The 21,892-nt window shown below is 38.1% G+C and overlaps 1 protein-coding gene across 1 annotated transcript in view; it reads left to right on the top strand.

Moving 5' to 3' along the window:
* Positions 1–21,892, top strand: part of SMC3 (structural maintenance of chromosomes 3) — a 34,638-nt gene that overhangs the window by 5,945 nt on the left and 6,801 nt on the right. The window contains exons 3-21 of the mRNA XM_009326054.1: positions 82–230; positions 4,036–4,111; positions 5,713–5,751; positions 6,579–6,646; positions 7,023–7,094; positions 8,197–8,276; positions 8,865–8,943; positions 10,292–10,409; positions 10,968–11,143; positions 11,333–11,413; positions 11,657–11,821; positions 12,370–12,491; positions 12,916–13,129; positions 14,794–14,897; positions 15,123–15,222; positions 15,722–15,882; positions 17,260–17,401; positions 18,673–18,823; positions 20,371–20,525. Of these exons, the coding sequence (XP_009324329.1) occupies positions 82–230; positions 4,036–4,111; positions 5,713–5,751; positions 6,579–6,646; positions 7,023–7,094; positions 8,197–8,276; positions 8,865–8,943; positions 10,292–10,409; positions 10,968–11,143; positions 11,333–11,413; positions 11,657–11,821; positions 12,370–12,491; positions 12,916–13,129; positions 14,794–14,897; positions 15,123–15,222; positions 15,722–15,882; positions 17,260–17,401; positions 18,673–18,823; positions 20,371–20,525 (2,252 nt within the window). The remainder of the gene's footprint in view (positions 1–81; positions 231–4,035; positions 4,112–5,712; positions 5,752–6,578; positions 6,647–7,022; positions 7,095–8,196; positions 8,277–8,864; positions 8,944–10,291; positions 10,410–10,967; positions 11,144–11,332; positions 11,414–11,656; positions 11,822–12,369; positions 12,492–12,915; positions 13,130–14,793; positions 14,898–15,122; positions 15,223–15,721; positions 15,883–17,259; positions 17,402–18,672; positions 18,824–20,370; positions 20,526–21,892) is intronic.

Here is a 21,892-nt window from a genome sequence, read left to right as displayed (position 1 = left end):
CAGCCACGGAGCAAGTCCGCCATGTAGGCTGGTGGGTGCCTTTCCTTCCCCGGTTCCCGTGGCTGGTTTCATTCATTGCAGGTGTGAAGTGGCGTTGGGGGGAGGCCCTCTTGGACCTGGGACTTGTTCGCGGGCTCTGTGGGGACCCTTTGGACGGAGCAGCCCTGGTGTCCCGGCCCTCCAGGCGACGGCCGACCCAAGGCCGGGAGGCTCGTACCCACACGGGGCTCGTACGCAAAGAAAGGGCTCTCCTCAGCTGTCAGGCGGCGTCTTTCAGCTGTTAAAGTTGTGGGTTCTCTTCTTTTTTGCCTTTTTTTTTTTTTTTTTTTAAATCTGCATGTGGTTTCAGTGGGGAAACGTGACTGTGTTTGGGGTTTCAATTCAAATTGGTTCTGTCTGCCCCTTCCCCCGGGAGAAACAACAGTTACTGTTTGTATTGAGGTGGTGCCTTAGGCCCCGGGGCATGGACCATTTAACTTATTATACTTCATTCTTGACAAGCAATCTAGAGCTAACCTTCAGTTAAAAAGAAGGGCCTTGTGTGGACCTTTTCCAAACAGTTCTTAAGATTGAGACGATCATTAGTGTTATTTCTGTACTATATTTCTACAGTCGTATTCATAGTATATTGCACAGTATGGTTGAATTTTTATGGCTGCTTTCATATCACTGCCTGTGCATGTTCATACAAAGCTTACTAGGATTCTCATTTCTCAGCGGACTCAAAATTTACCTGTCTGTCTGACACCCTACGGGTATCTTTATTGAGAAGAATACTTCATGGTGTTTGAAGGTGCATGTTCTACATAGAAATCGGGTTTTCATCGACTGTTTGGCTGACTAGGGAGTGTTTCAAATGCCTTTTGATCGTGTTTTAGTAAATCATACTTATCATTGCAGGTGCGCACATTGCTTTAAAGTCTTTGAATAAGAATTCTTGTTCTCCAGACTTGAATTGCACAAAAGTAAACAGTAGTGAAGATACATAGTGTCAGAGTAAGAAGTCCAAATTAAGTCAGAACAGGGGAATGAGTTTCATCTAGAATAAAAGAAATTTAAGTGGTCAGTAATCAATACTGTTATAGGACGTATAGAAGAGAGCATTACAAGGTGTGAACGTGAGAATAAAACGGATGAGGGTGAATTTGGTTCCACCAATATCCCTTATTTTGTTGCTTCCCAGAAATCATTCCTGGAGTTCGAAGATTAAAATTATTTAAGTCTTAATCTGAGGCTATACAAGGCACTAAAGAAGTTGTGATGTTTCAAAATATGTAGGATGGATGACTTGAGAAGCCGTCTAGGAAAAAACTTTGAGAGTGGGGGGAAATGGTGTTCAGAGTCTGCCTGTATCGTACTCTTGTGGTGCCTAAGTATGTGGGTGGTAAAAGTTTGTGCTTCTATAGTAATGTCCAAGAAATAATGATTGGTTGTTCTTACCTTTTTGAAGAGGCTTTCAGGTTCTTATGAGAATAAAGTAGATGAATTATCCCATTCTGTATGTTTTTAGAATATTATCGGCAAACTGTAAAAGTACTAGAGACCAAATTTTTTTCCTATTCTTTTCATTTTTTTTTCTTGAAATCTAGTGAATTGGGAAGCAGCAGTTTGCCAAGTGTTGTTTGTTTTGTTTGGTTTTTAACTTTTTATTTATTTTTCAGAATCAGAATGAGTGAACATAGTTGCTGTGGTCTAGAGTTGGTGGCAAGACCCGAGTAAGATTTGCTGTTCCTGTTTTTCCCGTTGAAAGCCACTGGTACTGAGGCAAAGCTTGCTATTGTGAAAGTCTCCATCTGGCAGATGAGGCAGACTGTTTTTGTAGGGGAGGTGGGGGTCTGTGTTCACAGCCACAGTGACTGGGTAGTCTTCAGTTAATACATTGCCTTAAACTTGTTTTCTGTAGTTTGGTCCATTACATTCTGAAATCCTTAACTATTTCCAATACAGTTGCTTTGGATTTAGATCTGAATACAGTGCAGGTACGTAATGAGAACTGTGTCTTGCCCGAGGAGAGGGAGCATAGACAGTTGCAATTCAAAAGAGGTTTAGATAGGCAAAGTATTGGAGGAAGTGGCAGACTATTGCTTTTCCAAAATAGCTGCTGTTTCTTAGATCTGATGTTTGATGGTCAAGGATTAGGAATTTTCTGCCTACCCATATTCTTAGCTTCAGATTCCAGTAATGAAATAATTTTGCAAAGAGGATTTGACAAGGAAGATGTAGTGCCTGGGAAGAGCACTACATCTGTGATTTCTGACTAAAAGTTAGTTAGTGTCTTTTAAGTTTTATTTCATTTCAATTTTTATAAACTTGAGTGCTTGATTTGCCATCTGGCATGGCATTTTCATTCAGTATTAGTGAGATGGTTTTAATCCATTAGTATAAACAGGTGGTAAGCAGAGTTTTCTGTGATAATGCTTGATAATGGGCTGTCACATAGTGGGAGAAAGACTTAAGACCGAACTTGACATGAATAAATCAGGGCACTTTCTTCTCCCAGTCTTCTGTCTAGTAAATTTTATGGACAGGAATTTTTCCCCACCGTTTGCATAATGTGCTACCAGAATATTACAGAATATGAACGTGGTTCTGAAAGTAATTGTTTCTTGAGTTGCTCAGGTGTACAGTTAATGTAGGCTTTTATAGTAGGGGGAAAAGGCTTGCTTTAATGTTTACAGTACAAATTCTAGGCTTTTTGCTGACGTTTTATATGTGCTTCTTTTGGATACCAAGTATTATGCTCATCTTGTGGAACATGGGCTATTTGAAGATGTGAGAGAAGGGATGACATGTTAAAAAGAATAGAAAATGGTGATGGGACCATAGACCTTACAAACAAAACAAAGTCTAAATAATTTCACATTCTAAACTTCAGCGGTAATAATATTGAGAAATATCTTGTAAGACGTTTTGCTGTCTTCCTAACAAGTAATTCTTAGTTTATGATAGCTATCACGGTGGAACATTGGCATTATCTTAACAATATCTTGCTTCTGCTGGGGAAGAGCTGGGTGAAGGACATAACGATTAAATGTCAGCTCTAGTCCTTTTGTAAACGTTCTTGCTGAAAGATCTGCAAACATCAAAGCTTTTCAGATGGCTGCTGTCTTTCTGATGTCTTACTGAGCAGAGCAAAGCTGCTGTATAGTCTTTCAGCACAGCTTTAATGTTTGGAAGAGGTTACTGAATGCTGGAATGTGTATGCTGGAAGCTGGATCAATTTCACTGCTGTGTAAAACTGCTGAAGTATCGGGATACTGTCACTCTGTACCTTGTATGTTACTTGGCCTGGCAAACCTCAAATCACTAATGAAATTGAATAGTTGAAATTTGACATGCTGCTTCGAGATGGCTGTTTGCTATGTGGCTCCTGAAGTTAATTTGTAGGTTTGTATTTGTCTATTTAGGAAGTGACTTTACTAGAACTACAAGATAGCTTGCTTTTTTACTTTTCCCTTTAGGTTGCACAGTAAAACACAATAAGACTGTATGGCATGTAAAATAGGTAGAGTCTGGTATAGTTTTTGCAGTCTGCAGTTGCTCTATTTGGAGAATTTGCAAATAGAATTCTTATGCTGTATGTGGATTGCGTTATAAAAGTTAAATGTAAATCTGGCCCTGCTAGGATAAGTACTTGTTATATTGGAGTTTTCTTTCCTGTATGTAATATTTGATGCAAATGCATCTTTTTGTGTAGCTTGTTACAAAAAGACTCTCAGAACGTTCTTGTTCACTGTGCTTTGGCCTAGATAAGTACCAGCATCTCTTGTGATGTGGGGAGAAAAATCTGTCCCTAAAGTGATGCTTAGGTGAGGGGCAAGTTTTGTGATGTAAGTTGCTGATCTTGAGCTGGAAGGTTGAAGTGTGTGCAGGAGGGGTGGGGGAAGTCAAATATGTTATAATTGATGTGAATATTCTGTAAAATCTCATAGTTCAAAAACTGCAATTGATGTGAATATTCTGTAAAATCTCATAGTTCAAAAACTGCTTACAAACAGAGACAACTTCGTTAAAAGAACTCGCTCTTCTCATTAGGTAATCATTCAGGGCTTTCGAAGCTACAGGGACCAAACCATTGTGGACCCATTCAGCTCAAAACACAACGTCATTGGTAAGTTCTGATACTTGTCTTTTAATACTAACTGGAGTTGCACTGTTATTTCAGATGATGTTCCCATTAAAGTCCTTTATAGTTTTTAATATTCTGCCTACATTTGATGACTATATTTTCTGTTTCAGAAACTTCTTTGCAGTTGTCTGTAACATGTCGCAAGGCGTATTCTACTTACAGCAAAGTAATGCTAGCATTCAATTTTACTGTGACAATAGTATGTCCAAGTCTTCAGAAATTGAGTGAGGTCTGTAAATTCCTTCATATGTGCAGATCTCTGTATCAGCCAGACCCCCTTTGAAGGCTGTCCTTGCAGGAACAGCAGCAGAGAATTTGTATGGGATTTTTTTTTTTTTTTTTTTTTTTTTTTTTGGTGTGCAAGTGTGATCATTTTTGATAAGTAAGCACACTAGCTACTATAAACTGCTGCAGAGAAGATCCTCTTTCTTCCAGCTTTGGATGAATGCATTTCTGGGATGTGGATTGTCAAAAAGTATAATACAAGTTTCAAAGTGTAGTTTCATAACTCCTAATCTAGCAGCATGTTGTTGTCCACCATTCTTATGCCTCTTCCTATGGAGATGCCCATGGATGCCTGGTCCTGCTTTTTCATTTTCATTGATTTTAGTGACTGTGCAGCAAGTTTGAGACTGCTGACCCACCAGAAAACAGTCAATTTTGGACATAAAAACTTAGTAGCCAGGATTTACTCTGAGACTGGAAAAAACGTGCATATGACTTGAATAGCATGTCCTATTATGTAATGTTACTTCAGTGGGAGCTAAGACTTTATCCAGGTATTAGTGTTTTTAAAAAGAAAAAAAAAATCCGGCTTCGCTATTTTTTGCCGTTTTAAAGACCTCGCAGCAATCCCAAGTAGTTTTGGGGATGAGGTGAATCTGGAGGGCATGTAGGTAGGAAGGGATGAAAAGCCTGGGATGCTCATTGCTGCTGGAATGCAAGCAGTTTTGAATTTAATACAGTAGGTGCTGATCTTAAAGGTAAGGCACTGAGCCTTGCTGAAACACATCAGAATGAACACTGAGGTTACTATATGTTAGCATAGTGCAGTGTTCTTATACCTTTATTTTTTAAATAGAAATAGTACTTCTTCCAGTCTTTTTAAAACAAAACATTGCTGAATTAGCAAGTGGAGTATTAAGAAGTTCATATTCTACCTGAAGTTCATACAGTCAACCTGAATGTACAGGCAAGTGATTTCCTTTGGTTAAATATAAAAAAAAAAGATGCTGAGATCAGAAGAATTGGATTTATGTCTACTGTTTTTATCCACCGGGAGATCGGTATTGAAAAGGATGGGAATAAATAGGATTGGGTTAACCATTATTCTCATTGTGGAATAGTGTTGGAGTTCCTAAGTTATTGTAATGTATTTGAGTGGGGAAAGGACTGCTCTCTTGTTCTCAGACAATGATTAAGTGATCCACCTACTAAGTTTGCCTCATTCCCTTGAGATTTTGTTTGGCTGTTATATTTGGGTTCTGTTTTTTAATAAATGCATAAATATATGCAGAATTTAATGTACATTGCAATGTTAACTCGTATCAACTTGAGGGTATACTTTGTGTTTTAATTTTCAGTGGGAAGGAATGGATCTGGAAAAAGCAACTTTTTTTATGGTAAGCATGGATTTCTTAATATAATAGCATGGGGATGCTGATGATACCAGGTTTCTTTGTTTTTGCTGGAAGTTGGTTTACCAAATGTTCCTCCTCAGCAAGGAGTGGCAGATTGGTCATTACTTGACAATGATGAAAGGCAGATCTCAATGCACTTGTTTAATACTTACCTTCAGGTTTTCCCCCAGTATTTGGCTTCTCTTACTAAGGGCCTTCTAAGATTTTTAAATGGCAGAGGAGTATTTACAGGAGGAAACTGATTCTAAAAGTCACCCACACTGAAAACTGATTGTGATACTTGCAGTTACTTCAGACATTCTTAGTGGCTGAATTCTAAGCTGATTCCATAGCAGTATGGCACAGCTTATATAACCTTTTAACGTATGGTTATGAGGGGGATTTTGTGGGGTGGGAGCATCAGTGGGGGAGCAAAGATGCTAGTCAGAGGTGTTAGTGGCCTTTGTGATGGTAGTCTTTATAAATTGCCAAGTGTTAAGCATTTTAGCGTTATTTTTAACCTAGCCTGTGGTAGGTATTTGTAGAGGAAAGCTCATGAATTCCTACCTGTGCAGCGTTGTTAATGCTTATGCAGTGAACTAGTAAGGTTGTGACAATGAGACTTCTTCAGAGAAATTCTGGTATACAGCCGGCTGAGTGATAAAGATCCAAGCAGACTAAGGTTTTTAATGAAGAAACATTGTAAGATATTAGCAGCGGTATGACTGTAGTATACAACAGTAAAACGGTATGTTTTGAGTTAAAGAAACTGCTGCATATCTCCCTAAAGGAAAGAATAAATCTTCTGTTTCTTTACTATTTTATTACAGCAATTCAGTTTGTCCTCAGTGATGAGTTTAGTCATCTTCGCCCAGAGCAGAGACTGGCTTTGTTGCATGTAAGTGAAGGTGTTAAACAACAAGAATAAAGAATAAACTAATGCATTTGAGTGTTACTACAAAAATGGTAAATTGCTGGGCTGGGGATATTTTAAGCCAGTTATTTTGGAAGCGTCCTTAAACATTTTTTTGTTTTCCTTTGGCAAAAGGGAATTTATTACAAAGTAATACATTATGCTGGTAATGCACATCGGTGAATGTGTGTCCAAGATTTTCAGAAATAGAAATATATGTACTGGATCTTACGTAGATGCTCTTTACTCTCAAATCCTTGGAAGGAAAGGGGAAGTGGGATTGTCAGGGAAAAGGGGAAATGAATGAGCTCAAAGTTCTTGTAAGGTGGGAATTATCTAACCAAAATATCTCCTTTCTTAGGAAGGTACAGGTCCTCGTGTTATTTCAGCATTTGTGGAAATTATTTTTGACAATTCGGACAACAGGTTACCGGTAAGTTGAATACACTACTTCAGAAATAGAATCATAGAATCATTAAGGTTGGAAGAGACCTCCAAGACCATAGAGTCCAACCGTCAACCCAACACCACCATGCCCACTAAATCATGTCCCTAAGCGCCTCATCTACACGTCTTTTAAATACCTCCAGGGATGGTGACTCAACCACTTCCCTGGGCAGCCTGTTCCAATGTTTAACCACTCTTTCAGTAAAGACATTTTTCCTCATGTCCAATCTAAACCTCCCCTGGCGCAACTTGAGGCCATTTCCTCTCGTCCTTTCGCCAGGTACTTGGGAGAAGAGACCAACACCCCCCTCGCTACAGCCTCCTTTCAGGTAGTTGTAGAGAGCAATGAGGTCTCCCCTGAGCCTCCTTTTCTCCAGGCTAAACAACCCCAGCTCCCTCAGCCGCTCCTCATAAGACTTGTTCTCCAGACCCCTCACCAGCCTCGTTGCCCTTCTCTGGACACGCTCCAACATCTCAACGTCCTTCTTGTAGTGAGAGGCTCAAAACTGAACACAGTATTCCAGGTGCGGCCTCACCAGTGCCGAGCACAGGGGCCCGATCACTTTCCTGCTCCTGCTGGCCGCACTATTTCTGATACAGGCCAGGATGCCGTTGGCCTTCTTGGCCACTTGGGCACACTGCCGGCTCATGTTCAGCCGGCTGTCGACCAACACCCCCAGGTCCTTTTCCTCCAGGCAGCTTTCCAGCCACTCTTCCCCAAGCCTGTAGCGCTGCATGGGGTTGTTGTGGCCGAAGTGCAGGACCCGGCACTTGGTCTTGTTGCATCTCATACAGTTGGCCTGGGCCCATCGATCCAGCCTGTCCAGGTCCCTCTGCAGAGCCTTCCTACCCTCGAGCAGATCAACGCTCCCGCCCAACTTGGTGTCAGCTGCAAACTTACTGAGGGAGCACTCGATCCCCTTGTCCAGATGGGGATCACTTCAGACTCTAGTATCTCAGGATTATAGAAGTCTTCAGTACAGTAACTTCTTTTGAGTTAGTTCTGGTAAAAAGTGCCATAAACATTCTCGATTAGTTATACATAGCTACTGCAAGCAGTTGAATTTACTGGGTTTTGTTTTCTTAAGATTGATAAAGAGGAAGTCTCACTTCGCAGAGTCATTGGAGCCAAGAAGGACCAATATTTCTTAGACAAGAAAATGGTGACGTAGGTACTTCTTTTCCTTAGCTGAATAAGACTAGTAGTATTTCTGTAAAATTCTCTAGTCACACCGAACACGTGCATCTCTAGTGTGAAATAAATTCTCATGAGTTCCATGAGCAATACTAATTTAGTTGTGTAGCACTGAGTACCGGTAGTTTGACAGCAAGGACATCAGTCCTTGTGCAATAGACAGCAGACTTTGAATTTGCAGTTTAATCCATTAATTAATGTGATGTTTAACTGCTTATATAATATTTATTTCAGGGCTTTTTTAAATAGAAGAGTTACCATACTTTAGGTTGTTTCATATCCTTCTTTGTGATATCTTTACCTGTATTTGCCTCCTCTTTGCCTCAAGATGCTTCTTTCTTAATCTCCTTCCAATGTTATAGCATTTTAGATATCTTTCCATTTTTATTCTCATTTCATTTTAGAATTAGCTATTATCAAATAAGGAAGCTTCTTCAAACAGAGCATGCACTGCACATAGTGATTATAGTATTTGAGGTATAGTTGTGATATTTTACTGAATTTTTACAGCTGTCACTGTTACTGTAAGTTTTTTTTAATACATTCACAATAACATTTCAGGAAAAATGATGTAATGAACCTTCTTGAAAGTGCTGGATTTTCTCGCAGTAATCCCTACTATATTGTCAAACAAGGAAAGGTAAGATTCTTTTTCACTAAGTGGAAGAAATCACTATCAAGGGTATCATGTTTCCTAGATGCCAAACTTAGTTCAGTCACTGTAGAAGTAAACCAAAATCTACATCCATTTTAGTTTGAAACATTTCTTGTAGATGCCACTTTTGCAAATACTACTGTTTTAGTAGTTTATGTCGATTTTGAGAAAAAAGTTTTAATGTCTGTAATGTTGATATTTAGAAAAGTGGTTTTTTAATGGTAATCTTTGCAATCACGTGCTTTTCTGTATACTTAAATAAAAAGCAAACTTAGTTCCTGTGACTATTTCAGTGTAAATTCATAGATTTCTGGACCTTAAGATGAGGCAGTAAAGTAATTGTAGAGAATTTTAAGAGGCTAAAAATACTGTTAATGGAGGATGAATGGAAACATGTGGAAGCACCAAAAGTGAGCACAAAGCAGAGAAAGGGCTCGCAGCATGGCCTGTATTAACTGGTCTTCAAGACCTAAGCACGCTTACCAGAGCTTTCAAAGGACACCCAGATCTGGAGACAAAGGACAGATTACTTGTAATGGCTCACAGGGTGGGACACCATGGAAACACTGATAACTCTCAGCTCCAGAAGATAACTGAAAGGCATACTTAAAAGGGGAATGCAGGATACTTGAGGAGGGAGCACTTGATGGCAGAAATGCTGACGCAGCAGTCTCTCAAATGTTTATCAGGATAAATTTTCCTATACAGCTGAACGTGTGTATTTGGAAGAAATAGCTTCAGCTGGAAAGTCACTTATTTTGTGGTGGGGATTGGTGCACATGACTCTCACAGCTAAAATGCACATACTGGTTTTAATATAATACAAATTAGAAACAGTTACCTTATAAAAGGATGCAACCACTGAAATTCTATTGAAGGAAAGTGAGTTTTACCTGACTGATTTAATGTTGTATTAATGAGTGTTTCACGACCTGAATTATTCTAAGATTTATAACCCCTGCATTTTGGTATGGTTTTATGGGGGTGTTTAAACTGTTTGGTTTAGCACCAGGACTTAAAGCCCAAGCTTGAGTTTCTGTAAATGTAATTTTGAGCAGGTAATGATTTCTTCAGTTTACGTAATGCTAGTATCTTGAGTTTTAGCAATAACTGGTAGCACTTGAAAATGAACAAAATTCATTACAAGCAAAATACTTGCCATCCTAAAGTAATTGTTTCAAAAGGAAAGCAGTATGGTATATACTAGGTATCTGAATCTTCCTGCCAAAGCCTCAGGCAAGCAGGCACAGCAAAAAAAGTGCAATCTTTGATCTGTTGTGGTTAGCCATACATCCAGAGCAGGCTGTTGAAATCATAGATCTTGAATTTTCAGATCAACCAGATGGCCACAGCTCCTGACTCTCAAAGGCTGAAGTTACTAAGAGAAGTAGCTGGTACCAGAGTGTACGATGAACGTAAAGAAGAGAGTATTTCACTAATGAAAGAAACAGGTAAATAGTTTAAGAAATGAATTTTTTATGCCACAGTAATTCCATTAAAGGTTTATGGCTTTTTCAGTAAAGCTAATTGCTAGATAGATTTTATTTGTGGTATGTTAAACGATACAGAACGTTATGTTTCCTCCTTGAATTTTAAATATCTCAAAAGGTTTAATAAGTGGCTTCATGTGAACTTTTACTAATAAAACTTTTTAGGTAGGCTAATAGAGATACTTGTACTGCTCAAAACACGAGTGATGTCAGCTGGCAGTGATCCAAAAATCAGGATACCTACTGCTATGCAAACACTAAAGTTTATGTAGTATAGTCTATAATTATTTTAAGTGTGTGAGCCAAGAGAGTACATGCTTGTGTTGCCTTACATAACTAGTATCAACAGTTCTGTTGTTAGGATGGGGTTTTTTGGGTAACTTCGGACACGGGTTCTCCTTTTCACATTTCATAACTGTTGACAAATAGGTAATCGCTAGAGGAGATTCGGTAGCTTTAAAGGTGTGGGAATGCATTAGTGTGTTTAACTGAACTTCACTCTTGTCATCTTTTCTAAAGAGGGCAAGCGAGAGAAGATCAATGAGTTGTTGAAGTACATTGAAGAGCGACTGCATACCCTAGAAGAGGAGAAAGAAGAGCTGGCTCAGTACCAGAAATGGGATAAAATGAGGAGAGCGTTAGAATACACCATTTATAATCAGGAGCTTAATGAAACCCGAGCTAAGCTTGATGAGGTAAAATATCTATCTTGGCTAATATAAAATATAACGTGAGCTGTTTATTTGCTTTTTGCCAACGTTTCCTTGCGTTCCTTGATAGAATCCTGTCAATGTTCTTCACTACTTTGACAAATCATTTTCTTTCTGGAACTACTATTAAAACAGAATCTTGCTACTTAAGCTATTGGTGATATTTCCATACAGCTTTCTGCCAAACGAGAGACAAGTGGGGAGAAATCCAGGCAGCTGAGAGATGCACAGCAAGATGCTAGGGATAAAATGGAGGTAAAAATACTTTTAACGAGGGCTCTCCAGAGGTGTGTTTTGCTTTGTGTTTGGTTTCTTTGGGGGGTGGGTGTCTTAAAACCATGTTAAATTCTAATTTATGCTTTCATCCTGTCTGGAAAGGGGAGAAGTTTTTCACACTTACAGTGTATCTTGATCTACTTAATAACGATCGTGTGAGTTTTGATAGATACTGAAATGTGCGTGCAGTGTTTAAGATACTACATACTTAAATTTGCATAGGAAATAGAACGGCAAGTTCGAGAACTGAAAACCAAGATTTCGGCAATGAAAGAAGAGAAAGAACAACTTAGTGCTGAAAGGCAGGAGCAGATTAAACAGAGGACTAAATTAGAGCTGAAGGCTAAAGACCTGCAGGATGAATTGGCTGGCAACAGTGAACAAAGGGTACGTTAACAGTGGTGAAGTCTTAAAACGCCGTTGGCACATGGTAGTATACTCGTACATTGAAGTTTTGGTTTTTAGACTGCGGCCTTTCATTACTTTCTAAGGTTTGCCAGACAGATATCTTAGTTCTTTGTAATGTCTCTTGTGTGCTTCTAGGGGATGTAAACATAGACTCCTGTGTTATGATCATTTATTTATCATCCTGCATGTTGCAAAATCAAGCACCTATAATTCTCTTGATCTTAATTGCTGCAAGTGTTGGGAAGGAGGTTTTTGTTTGTAGCACTAATTTGAACTTGGTTGTTTGGCCCATATACAGACCTTCCTTGCTTGCATAGTTCAGCTTCTTGAGAGTGCTTCATTTCATCCCTCTTTGCTATCCTGATTGGAACTGAATTCACTTCTGTTAAGTGTTGAAACAGCATAGTATCTGATAACCAATGGCATCTTGCAATCTTACAATTAAATTATTCTTTATAAGCGTGTATTTATCTAATAATACATCCTGATATTACTTAACTTTAAATACTGCTTTGTTTGTCTTTCAGAAAAGACTGTTAAAAGAGAGGCAAAAGCTTCTTGAGAAGATTGAGGAGAAGCAGAAAGAATTAGCAGAAACAGAGCCGAAATTCAACAGTGTAAAAGAAAAAGAAGAGAGGGGAATTGCTAGGTCTGTGGCATTCTACAGCGGGGAGTCATAGCATTTTTAAAAAAAACTAAGATACTATCAATGCTATCTATATGTGCAATTAACTCAGAGTTGTACTTGTTGCTTGAGAATGGGGTAGCTATATGTACTACAGATGGTCTGTAAAAACCCTCCTTTATTGTCGGGAGCGGAACAGTATTTGGTGAAACTGATTTTTAAGCTTAACCACTTTTGTGGGCTATTGTCAACTTTTTGTTTTGTGAAGTCTTCTGGGTGATTTTATGATCTATAACATGATCCTTTTCTTTCTGTTACGGATTTGGTGCTTAAGTTTTAGAGCCTGGTTTGACACTTTTTGAAAATTCTTATGGTAATTCTTAATGCTTGCTCTTAATAAATTCAAGATTTCTTTATAATACAGCATGGCTTTCCCTTCTCAAAATAGACTTGCACAGGCTACGCAGGAAAGAACAGATCTTTATGCAAAACAAGGTCGAGGAAGCCAGTTTACTTCCAAAGAAGAAAGGGATAAGTGGATAAAGAAAGAACTGAAGTCTTTAGATCAAGCCATCAATGACAAGAAGCGGCAGATTGCAGCTATACACAAGGATTTAGAGGATACAGAGGCAAACAAGGAGAAAAACTTGGAACAGTACAGTGTAAGTTTTCCGCTTATTACTTCTTAGTATTTTTGAGAGAAGGGTTAAATACTCAATCTGATCTTGCACAATTAGACTTTAGTGCCTATTTATAAGGAGGATGAGACTTTCTGGTTGGGTGAGATATTTTTAAAATGTATTACTGAAAACATCTGCAGATAAAGTCTAAACTCCCTTTAGCACTGCATCTAACTTCACTCCGTATGTTGACTTTCTTTCTGGTACTTTCCCCTGTGTTTGGCCTGAGTTTTCAGGAAGAAACTTAGATCTGCCTTGCTGTTGTCTTTGTTGAACATTGCCATTTCATATAGATAACAATTTGTTATGTTTTTATAGAGGTCTGCGTTGGTTGCTCTCACTCTTCTCTTATTTTCCCTAAACAGAGGATCTTAAACTGTGCTGCAAGCACTGCAACTTTGCACCACGATTGCAGCTGGTTAGAAGTTGCATCCCTATCCATGTTAGGAGATTAATCTGTCTCAGTATTATCTGCATAACTCTTAGATTGTAATTTCCATTCAGAAACAGCTCTTACACTGCAAACACAGCAGTACAATCCAAAAATATCACTCCTGCTAGGAGCTGCAGGAGTGAAAATCCCTGCACTTATGGTGGGAGAGCATCCAGTGCCAATGCTCTACCCTGTGTGTGCTGATAGACAGTGTTCTTGGTCTTTGTGTAATAATATATCTACTGAAATCGAGGCTCAGTCTGACAAAATCTAGGAGCGTAGTTGTGCAGAGACAATGGTCTTCTGCTAAAATACTGTTTGGATGGGGCCCACATTAGCAAAGTAATGATTCTCTGAGTCGGTGAATGAAAGAAATGGCATTTACCACTGACTGTATTGTACTGCTCAACAGGAATTCTATAGAATTGAAGAGGTTAAATTTGAGGTGACCTTTGATTCCTTTTGTAAACATGTCTTGGTTTTCTTTTTCTCCTTAAGGAAGGTCAATTTATGCTTAGGCTAAGAGTTGTATAGCTTTTTGTTGTTCAAAGGGGTATCTTGGGTGAATGGGATAGAGAGCTTGCAAAGTTAGATTGGAAAAACTTGGTTATGTTGAGAACACAGCTAGTCCCCCCCGCACACAGATAACTATGAAAATATTATCTGAGTGCTAGCCCTGAGCGGCTTTGAAAATGGCAAGTGTTAAATGAGCAAGGGGAGGATGTCTGTGCATTGGCTTAAACAGCATACTGTTGACAGCAGCTGTGGTAAAGTACTAGTACTGCTGGAGAGCAGGCTAAGATTTTTTGACTAATAGCAGTATGGCATGGTATGCAAGACTAGTATGTATGTTCTTGTCACAAATGTTATTTCAGAGCATGATTACACATAGGTGTATGATAATTACTGTTTTGATTCAGTTTCTTACTATGACTTACTGAGCCATTTCACTCACATTCAGTGAATAATACCCAGATGCACAGTTCAACTCGGTGCCTGCCTTGCAGTCCACTTGATAACTTCACCTTGTTACTGCTCCCTTACAAAGATGTATTTATTCTTCGTGCTTTTGCAGTTTGTTGTAAACTGGTTAAAATGTTTGCAGGAATTGTTTCTGAATTTTAAGTAGTAATTTAGGATTGAATGAAAGTGATTTTTTTTTTTTTTTAACATGGAGAGCTGTAGTTTCATACTGTTCTTTTCTTTGTGCTAGAAACTAGACCAGGATCTTAATGAAGTGAAGGCTCGTGTTGAAGAACTGGACAGAAAATACTATGAAGTGAAAAATAAAAAGGATGAACTACAGAGCGAAAGAAAGTTAGTAATTAATTGAAATATGTCTGAACCTCACATGATGTGAAGGACCCCAATTGTGTAGTTGTTAACATGGCACGTAGGTATTTTTTTAAATACAGCCATGTATGAGCCCCTGCACTTCGCCTTCCCATTAGATTAGCAGTCTTTGAGAATAGTAATAATAATAAAAAAAACCCTCAAGACTTCATTCACACTTAAGATATTTTCATTATTTTTGTTCTGTAGTTATCTATGGAGAGAAGAGAATGCAGAACAGCAAGCTCTCGCCGCAAAGCGGGAGGATTTAGAAAAGAAACAGCAGCTTCTCAGAGCAGCAACAGGAAAGGTAAGATACCTTGTATTTGAGAATTCCATGTGGAAGGGAAGCTTTTCTTCTCATTCTTAAAGGACAAGTCATAGTCATGTCTGAAAGATATGACAGTTGTTTCTTTTGGTTATGGTCTTACTGTCATAATTAAGATGGACAAATTGTATTTGTAAGCTGAATTTTTCAAATATTTATAGCTCTAGAACTACTTGGAAATTGGTTTTGTAAGCTCAAGGTAATTGGGGAGAGGTAAGTAGACCAGGTAGAAATGGAATACTTCTAAAAATTTCTTCTGATATCTTTTTGCTTTCCTTTTTAAAAAAAAAAATAAGACCCTGAAAGGTGGTGGACTCAAATACTTTGGTATCTTCTGTTAGAGCTGTAGGTTAATTAGCAGGAACTTGGTGAAAAAGAAGGTTATGACTTTCACAAAGTTAAAGGTAAAATGGATATTACTTCTACATCTCTTAATTGCAGTTAATATATAATAACTCAATAATAAGTTATATTTTAACAGGCCATTTTGAATGGTATAGACAGCATAAACAAAGTTTTGGAGCACTTCCGTCGAAAAGGCATAAACCAGCACGTTCTAAATGGCTATCATGGTATTGTGATGAATAACTTTGAATGCGAACCGGCTTTCTACACCTGTGTTGAAGTTACTGCAGGGAACAGGTAATTACATGCCCTTCAGTGTTACTTAAATTAAAGCAGCTGCAGTGTTACAATTTAGTTTTTGGTGCCAGTTGCTACTGAAAGTTTTGTTCTTTTGAACTTGAGTTCTCATCTTTTTTTTGTCAAAGTGCCTTCTATATAGCATGATCAAACTGCTATTCCTTTGAGAAGGAACTAAGAAGAATCCTGCCTATCTAAAAATCAACACTAGCTGCTCTTGATTTTGTCTAAAAAAAACTAAAACAAAACCACACAAAGATGCCCAAAAAAGGCCCCAGACCCACACTCCTGACATTTACGAGAAGGATTGGTGGTGAGGCTGAGCTATACTGAATAAAGTGGATAGCATCTTCTGGTGTGGAGAATTCTACAGTAAGCAATGCTGATGTTTCGGTGATAACAGTCAATAAGAATTCTTTCACTTACGCTAGAAAATCTCATGGGTGAGGATGATCTCTAACCTTCAAAAACGGCTATTTAAAAGCTATCTGAAAAGATGCTGACTGTTAATGAGTCTGTGTGTAATGTGTGTTCTAGAAGAAGTAAGTGCCTGTTGGGTGATCTGCCACTTCGTCTAGCATCTGACACTTCAAATTAATTTAAGTTGTCTTTTCATGTTACAAGTCCCCTGTTCCAATTCATGAGTAGTCATACAAATTCTTGTTCTAATGAAATGTAGATAGTGGCATAAGGGCAGGAAAGAGGACAGAGGTGACATGATCTTGCAAACTATTGTATGGAAATGTTGATGCTACCACAATTTGAAATGGAGTCCCTCATCTGAAACATCTGTGTCTGTATGAATAAGGGTGTTTCTTCGAAGTACTTAACAGTTTTCTATGAATCGTGTTGTGCCCCATAGTTTGGAAAAAGCAGTAACAAGCAAACGAGTTCAACTTGCAAAAAAAAGATCACTTATTTCAATCCCTCTGATGCTAGTCCCAGTCATGCACAGGGAGGTAGATGTGGTCTCTGTTTCTGTTGATTGTGTAAGTCATAGGATTGTAAGATGCAAGTCATAGGCGTAAGATGCAAACTCTGTAAATCCATGCAAAGAGGGCTGAATATTGTACGGTATGGAGGACAGAGGTTTGCAGTTGAATGAAAAAAGACAATGTACACAGTGACACTGTACGCATATTGAGCTGCTCTTGTGACTGGAGGGTGGAATGCAAAATTCTTGCCTGATTCTATTGTAATGAAAGTGAATAGAGTGTATCCACTTGCTTATTCTAAGGCACAGGCTTGAAGAGAATGTAATGCAGCTTTATGTTGATATGTTATTTAGTGGTACTTGTATGCTTACTGTTTCCATACAAATATATTAGTGCTTTTAGCATAGTAAAGTTTTGCTTATTTGTTGGGCTTGTTAATTAGGTTGTTTTATCACATTGTGGATTCTGATGAGGTCAGTACAAAGATCCTTATGGAATTTAACAAAATGAACCTTCCTGGAGAAGTTACTTTCCTCCCTCTGAACAAGCTGGATGTTAGAGATACTGCTTATCCGGAGACTAATGTGAGTTAGAGTTCCTTTTGAACCTTCCTCTACTTGATAATTGTAAAGCCTTATATTTTGAGTTGCTTGTGTATATTGCTTATTGCCCACAACTTGCTTTGCTGCTGAATGTCTGCAATTAAATACTATTTCTAATGTATGCTTCTCAACATAAACTCTGTTACAGGAAAATACTTAACTTTCCTACTAGGTATTTGCTCTTTAAACTTTAACTTCACCCTACAAGTAAATAGGTGATACTAAAAAGAAGTAGAATTTTATTGTAACCTGATAATTGATAATTACCTGAATTACTGAATTGTAATTCTTCAAGGTGGAATTGCTGCCATGGACAAAAGCTGAAGAGCCATGTTACATGTTATAGCTGTAGACAATTTCTCAAAGTTATTGGAAATGAGTTGTGTTTTTATATTTAAAAATGCATAAATAAACCTTCAGTGACAACCATTTAAAAGTAATTCTGAAATAGATTTCAGAAAGTATCTGCTCTTATTTGAAATTTTAGTAGTGAATTAATTGTGTAAATGTTAACTGCTTCCTACAATAATCATGGTAGAATAAGTTCTTTAAAAATAGTTTGTTTTTTTCTTTTTTCCTCAGATAAACGTAGGAAAAAATAAACAGGAAACAACCAGACTTGTAGTGTCTTTATTTTGGGAAGGCTTTAACACAGTTTTACTAGTAATGTTTGTGTCCTGCTCTCTACAGAAAGGACTAATTTTTTTGAGGAAAAAAATTGTACCGCCAATTTATGATACTTACTCAACTTGTTTCAGTAGCAGTTTAATACTCGGATGAGATTCCTGGCAGACTCTTAGTTGGCTTAAGGCTGAAGCCTAGCTGTTAAAAGCTAAAATTGCAAAATCTTGCACTTGATTTCCATAGAGTGTTTATGTGTTTGTCTTAGGAATGTTCAGTCAGTGTGTCATCCTTCTACCAACTGACAGCTGTTTATTTCCAAAGTATCATTCGCAATATTGTGCTTTGATTTCAGGTTTGACATCCTGTATGTAAATAATGATATACACAGCTCTGGAAGTTTTCATTCTAGAAGTTTATTGATTGTGAAGCCAATGTTAATATTCAGTGAATTTGAGATATGCTAAACTCTTAGAAATTCTTGTTATAAGGCTAGAGTGTATTCTGGTTTTACTCTTGATAGTAGTTTCTTTTTTTCAGGGCTCTCTTGAATTCTGTGTATGAATTAGTTGCAATATACATGCCATATTTGTATCAATATGTTCTTCTCATTAAAATCACTGTCACTTCAGGATGCTATTCCTATGATCAGTAAGCTGAGATACAATCCAAGATTTGACAAAGCTTTCAAACATGTTTTTGGAAAGACTCTAATTTGTCGTAGCATGGAAGTGTCTACCCAGCTGGCCAGAGCTTTCACTATGGATTGTATTACTCTGGAAGGTAAATATTGCAATTTTATAAATTATTTATTGTAAAAATGGGATGGCTGGAATGTGAGGCTCATTAAGCATCGTCTGTTAGTGTTGTCAAAATAAGATTATTTTAAATAACAGTATACTTGACTGAGATGTACGAGGTTGCACTTGGTGTTAAGTACAGTGCTTAAAAATACAGAACTTCTTCACAAGCCGTTGAATTTTCTTATGATCTAAAAGTTAGTAGCTATGTATCTCCATCCTGAGAATTGTAAAGCAGATTAGGTTTGTATTAATCCAATTTGTTGTATCCAATTTAACAGGCGTTTGTTTTCCTGGAGTATTTATGGTGTTTTCCACAAACTTAAAGTAGTGTTTAGGGTGTGAATGTATGGCGTTAATTACTGATAAGTGCAAGGTGAATTCTTCTGCGTACCAGACTGTGGTTTAACCTCAACCAGCAACTGAGCACCACACAGCCGCTCGCTCACTCCCGCTGTGCCAGTGGGATGGGGGAGAGAATCGGAAGGGATTGCGCATTGAGATAAGAACAGTTTAATAATTGAAATAAAATAATAATATACAAAGCAAGTGATGCACGATGCAGTTGCTCACCACCCGCCGACCGATGCCCAGCCAGTCCCTGAGCAGCGGCCCCCCTGGCCAGCTTTCCCCAGTTTATGTCCTGAGCATGACGTCACATGGTATGGAATGTCCCTTTGGCCAGTTTGGGTCAGCTGTCCTGGCCGTGCCCCCTCCCAGCTTCTTGTGCACCTGCAGCCTTCTCAGTCGGTAGAGCATGGGAAGCTGGAAAGTCCCTGACTAGTGTAAGCACTACTTAGCAACAACTAAAACATCGGTGTGTTATCAGCCTTGTTCTCATCCTAAATCCAAAACACAGCACTGTACCAGCTACTAGGAAGGAAATTAACTCTATCCCAGCCGGAACCAGGATACAGACACATTTACATGTTATGTTCTCTGAAATAATCTATATCTCTTGTTAATTGCCTGTTCTTGAAGAGAAGATTGCTCGCAGGCTTATTGTTGTCTTTTTGTCTCTTCAAGTCAATCTGAAAAAATTTCTAGGGATGTCTGAGGAGGAAATTATTAATTTTTCAGTGATAGTATACTCTACAAGCCACAGATGCTGCTAGTTACTCAGGCTCTCTTTTGTTTTCTCCCTCACAGAAGATCTGAGGGTTTTGGTTTTTTTAAACTGGTAGTGCTAGGCATTTACATTTTCCCCTTAATATAAGTTTTTTTTTTTCCTTCAAGCTGCATGGTTTCAGAAGTTAATTAAAAACAAAAAAAAAATTGGCTAATGCTTAAAGGAGATCATAGCTCTCTGTGGTCTTGCGGAAGGAAATTCACTTTAAATTGAATACAGAAATAAACATTTCCCTAATTACTGTAAACTTACATATGTGATTCCTGATACTGATGCAGCGTTTCTGTAGGTTAGTTGAAATGTTATAGTTAATCTGTTAAGTTGTGTTGTAGAAACTGCTCTGAACATTATGGAGAGTGTGTAGTGTGCAGTTTATAGTCTCATTCTGTTAATGCTCTTAGGTGATCAAGTCAGCCATCGTGGTGCTTTGACTGGAGGTTATTATGACACAAGGAAATCTCGGCTTGAATTGCAAAAAGATGTTAGAAAGGCAGAAGAAGAACTTGGTGAACTCGAAGCAAAACTCAACGAAAACTTACGCAGAAACATTGAAAATATCCTTTTGCTCTCGGGAAAAGGTTGTGTGATGACAAAGCTCTTGTTTTGCGGTTACAGTAATAGATGAAAAACAGGAGACTGACATAATGTTACATATAAGCTGTGGCATTTGTTTTGACTGTTGCTTGTGCAACCTGGTTTTATATGTTACTGTAGAGATTTTAGTAAAAAATAAATCAACGGTAAAACAAACAAAAACACTGCATCTGAAAATTGGTGTACAACCAGTGAAAATAACAGATTTTAAAACATCCATTGCTTATGTGCCTGAATTGCTTTCTTTTTTAAAAATCATTTTTAGATCAATGCAACTAGTTAAGAAATAGTTTCTATTTCTACCACTGCTCTTAATTTTTTGCTAAAACTTCCATACTGGGGAAACTTGACTGAAAAATAGTAATTGAAGCACACCTTGTCCAATAGTTCACTTCAGAGAGTGGCTGGCACTGTAGGCTTCAGGAAGAAGGAGCTTTAGTAATCTGTCCCTGTTAAAATTTGATCTCGATCTTTAAAGTTCAGAGATGGGGTTAAAAGCTTAACTTTGAGGATTTCTATTCCTTCTAGAGTTTGTTGTAGTGACTACTATAACCAGATATTCTTATCTGTGTTAATCTTCACTGCCTCTTCTGACTCATGCTATATTTTTAGTACTTGCGTCCTGAATTGGTGTGTTACATAGTCCACTTATGCTGTGGGGAGGAGATGGAGAGCCTTATATTATAATTCAGCTCTGAGTTGCTTGACGGTCTTGGTCTTTTCAGTCTCTTTGTATGAAAAGTCAAGTAACTGTCACCTTTTACTCTAACCTCTCTAATGCTACAGTGTCCTTTTGAGATCCAATATCTAGAATTCAGGGGTAGGGGAGGCTTATACAATTTTCTTCTCCTTTATCCAGGTCGTTCTGTCCTTTGAACTGAACTCCTTTGTTTTTTGACCTGCAGCAGTGCCTTAGAGACATTTTTGGGGCAGCAGATAAGCAGAACACTGAAGCCTATGCTTAGATCCACAGCTGGTTAGCAAAACTTTAAAAGTATGTACTTATGTCTTAAGTCAGTGGGAGAATGTCGAAATGGTCTGTTAAATGTGACTTAAAAGACTGAATTTGCCAACTGGCTTTACATGCACCAGCGATAATGAATGTCTTTCACCCTTCTTACTGTTACCTGTAAGCAATGTGCAGGACTCAATTTGTGTATCTACAATTATTTAGTGTGCCACTAAGTGTGGCATTTTCTCCTTCCTTACATCTTTTTCTAAACTATAAGTATGTAGGCATATGGTTTAAAAGGATTTGTGCAGAAACTAATTTTAACACTAATGCCAGTGTGCATTGTACAGGTAGCCTGCTTTTTGTAACTAGGAATG

The sequence above is a fragment of the Pygoscelis adeliae genome, unplaced genomic scaffold (assembly GCF_000699105.1).
Source record: "Pygoscelis adeliae isolate BGI_AS28 unplaced genomic scaffold, ASM69910v1 Scaffold4, whole genome shotgun sequence".
NCBI classification, from domain to species: Eukaryota; Metazoa; Chordata; class Aves; order Sphenisciformes; family Spheniscidae; genus Pygoscelis; species Pygoscelis adeliae.
Note: the sequence above shows the minus strand (reverse complement) of the source record. Positions and strands in the feature narration are given on the sequence as shown.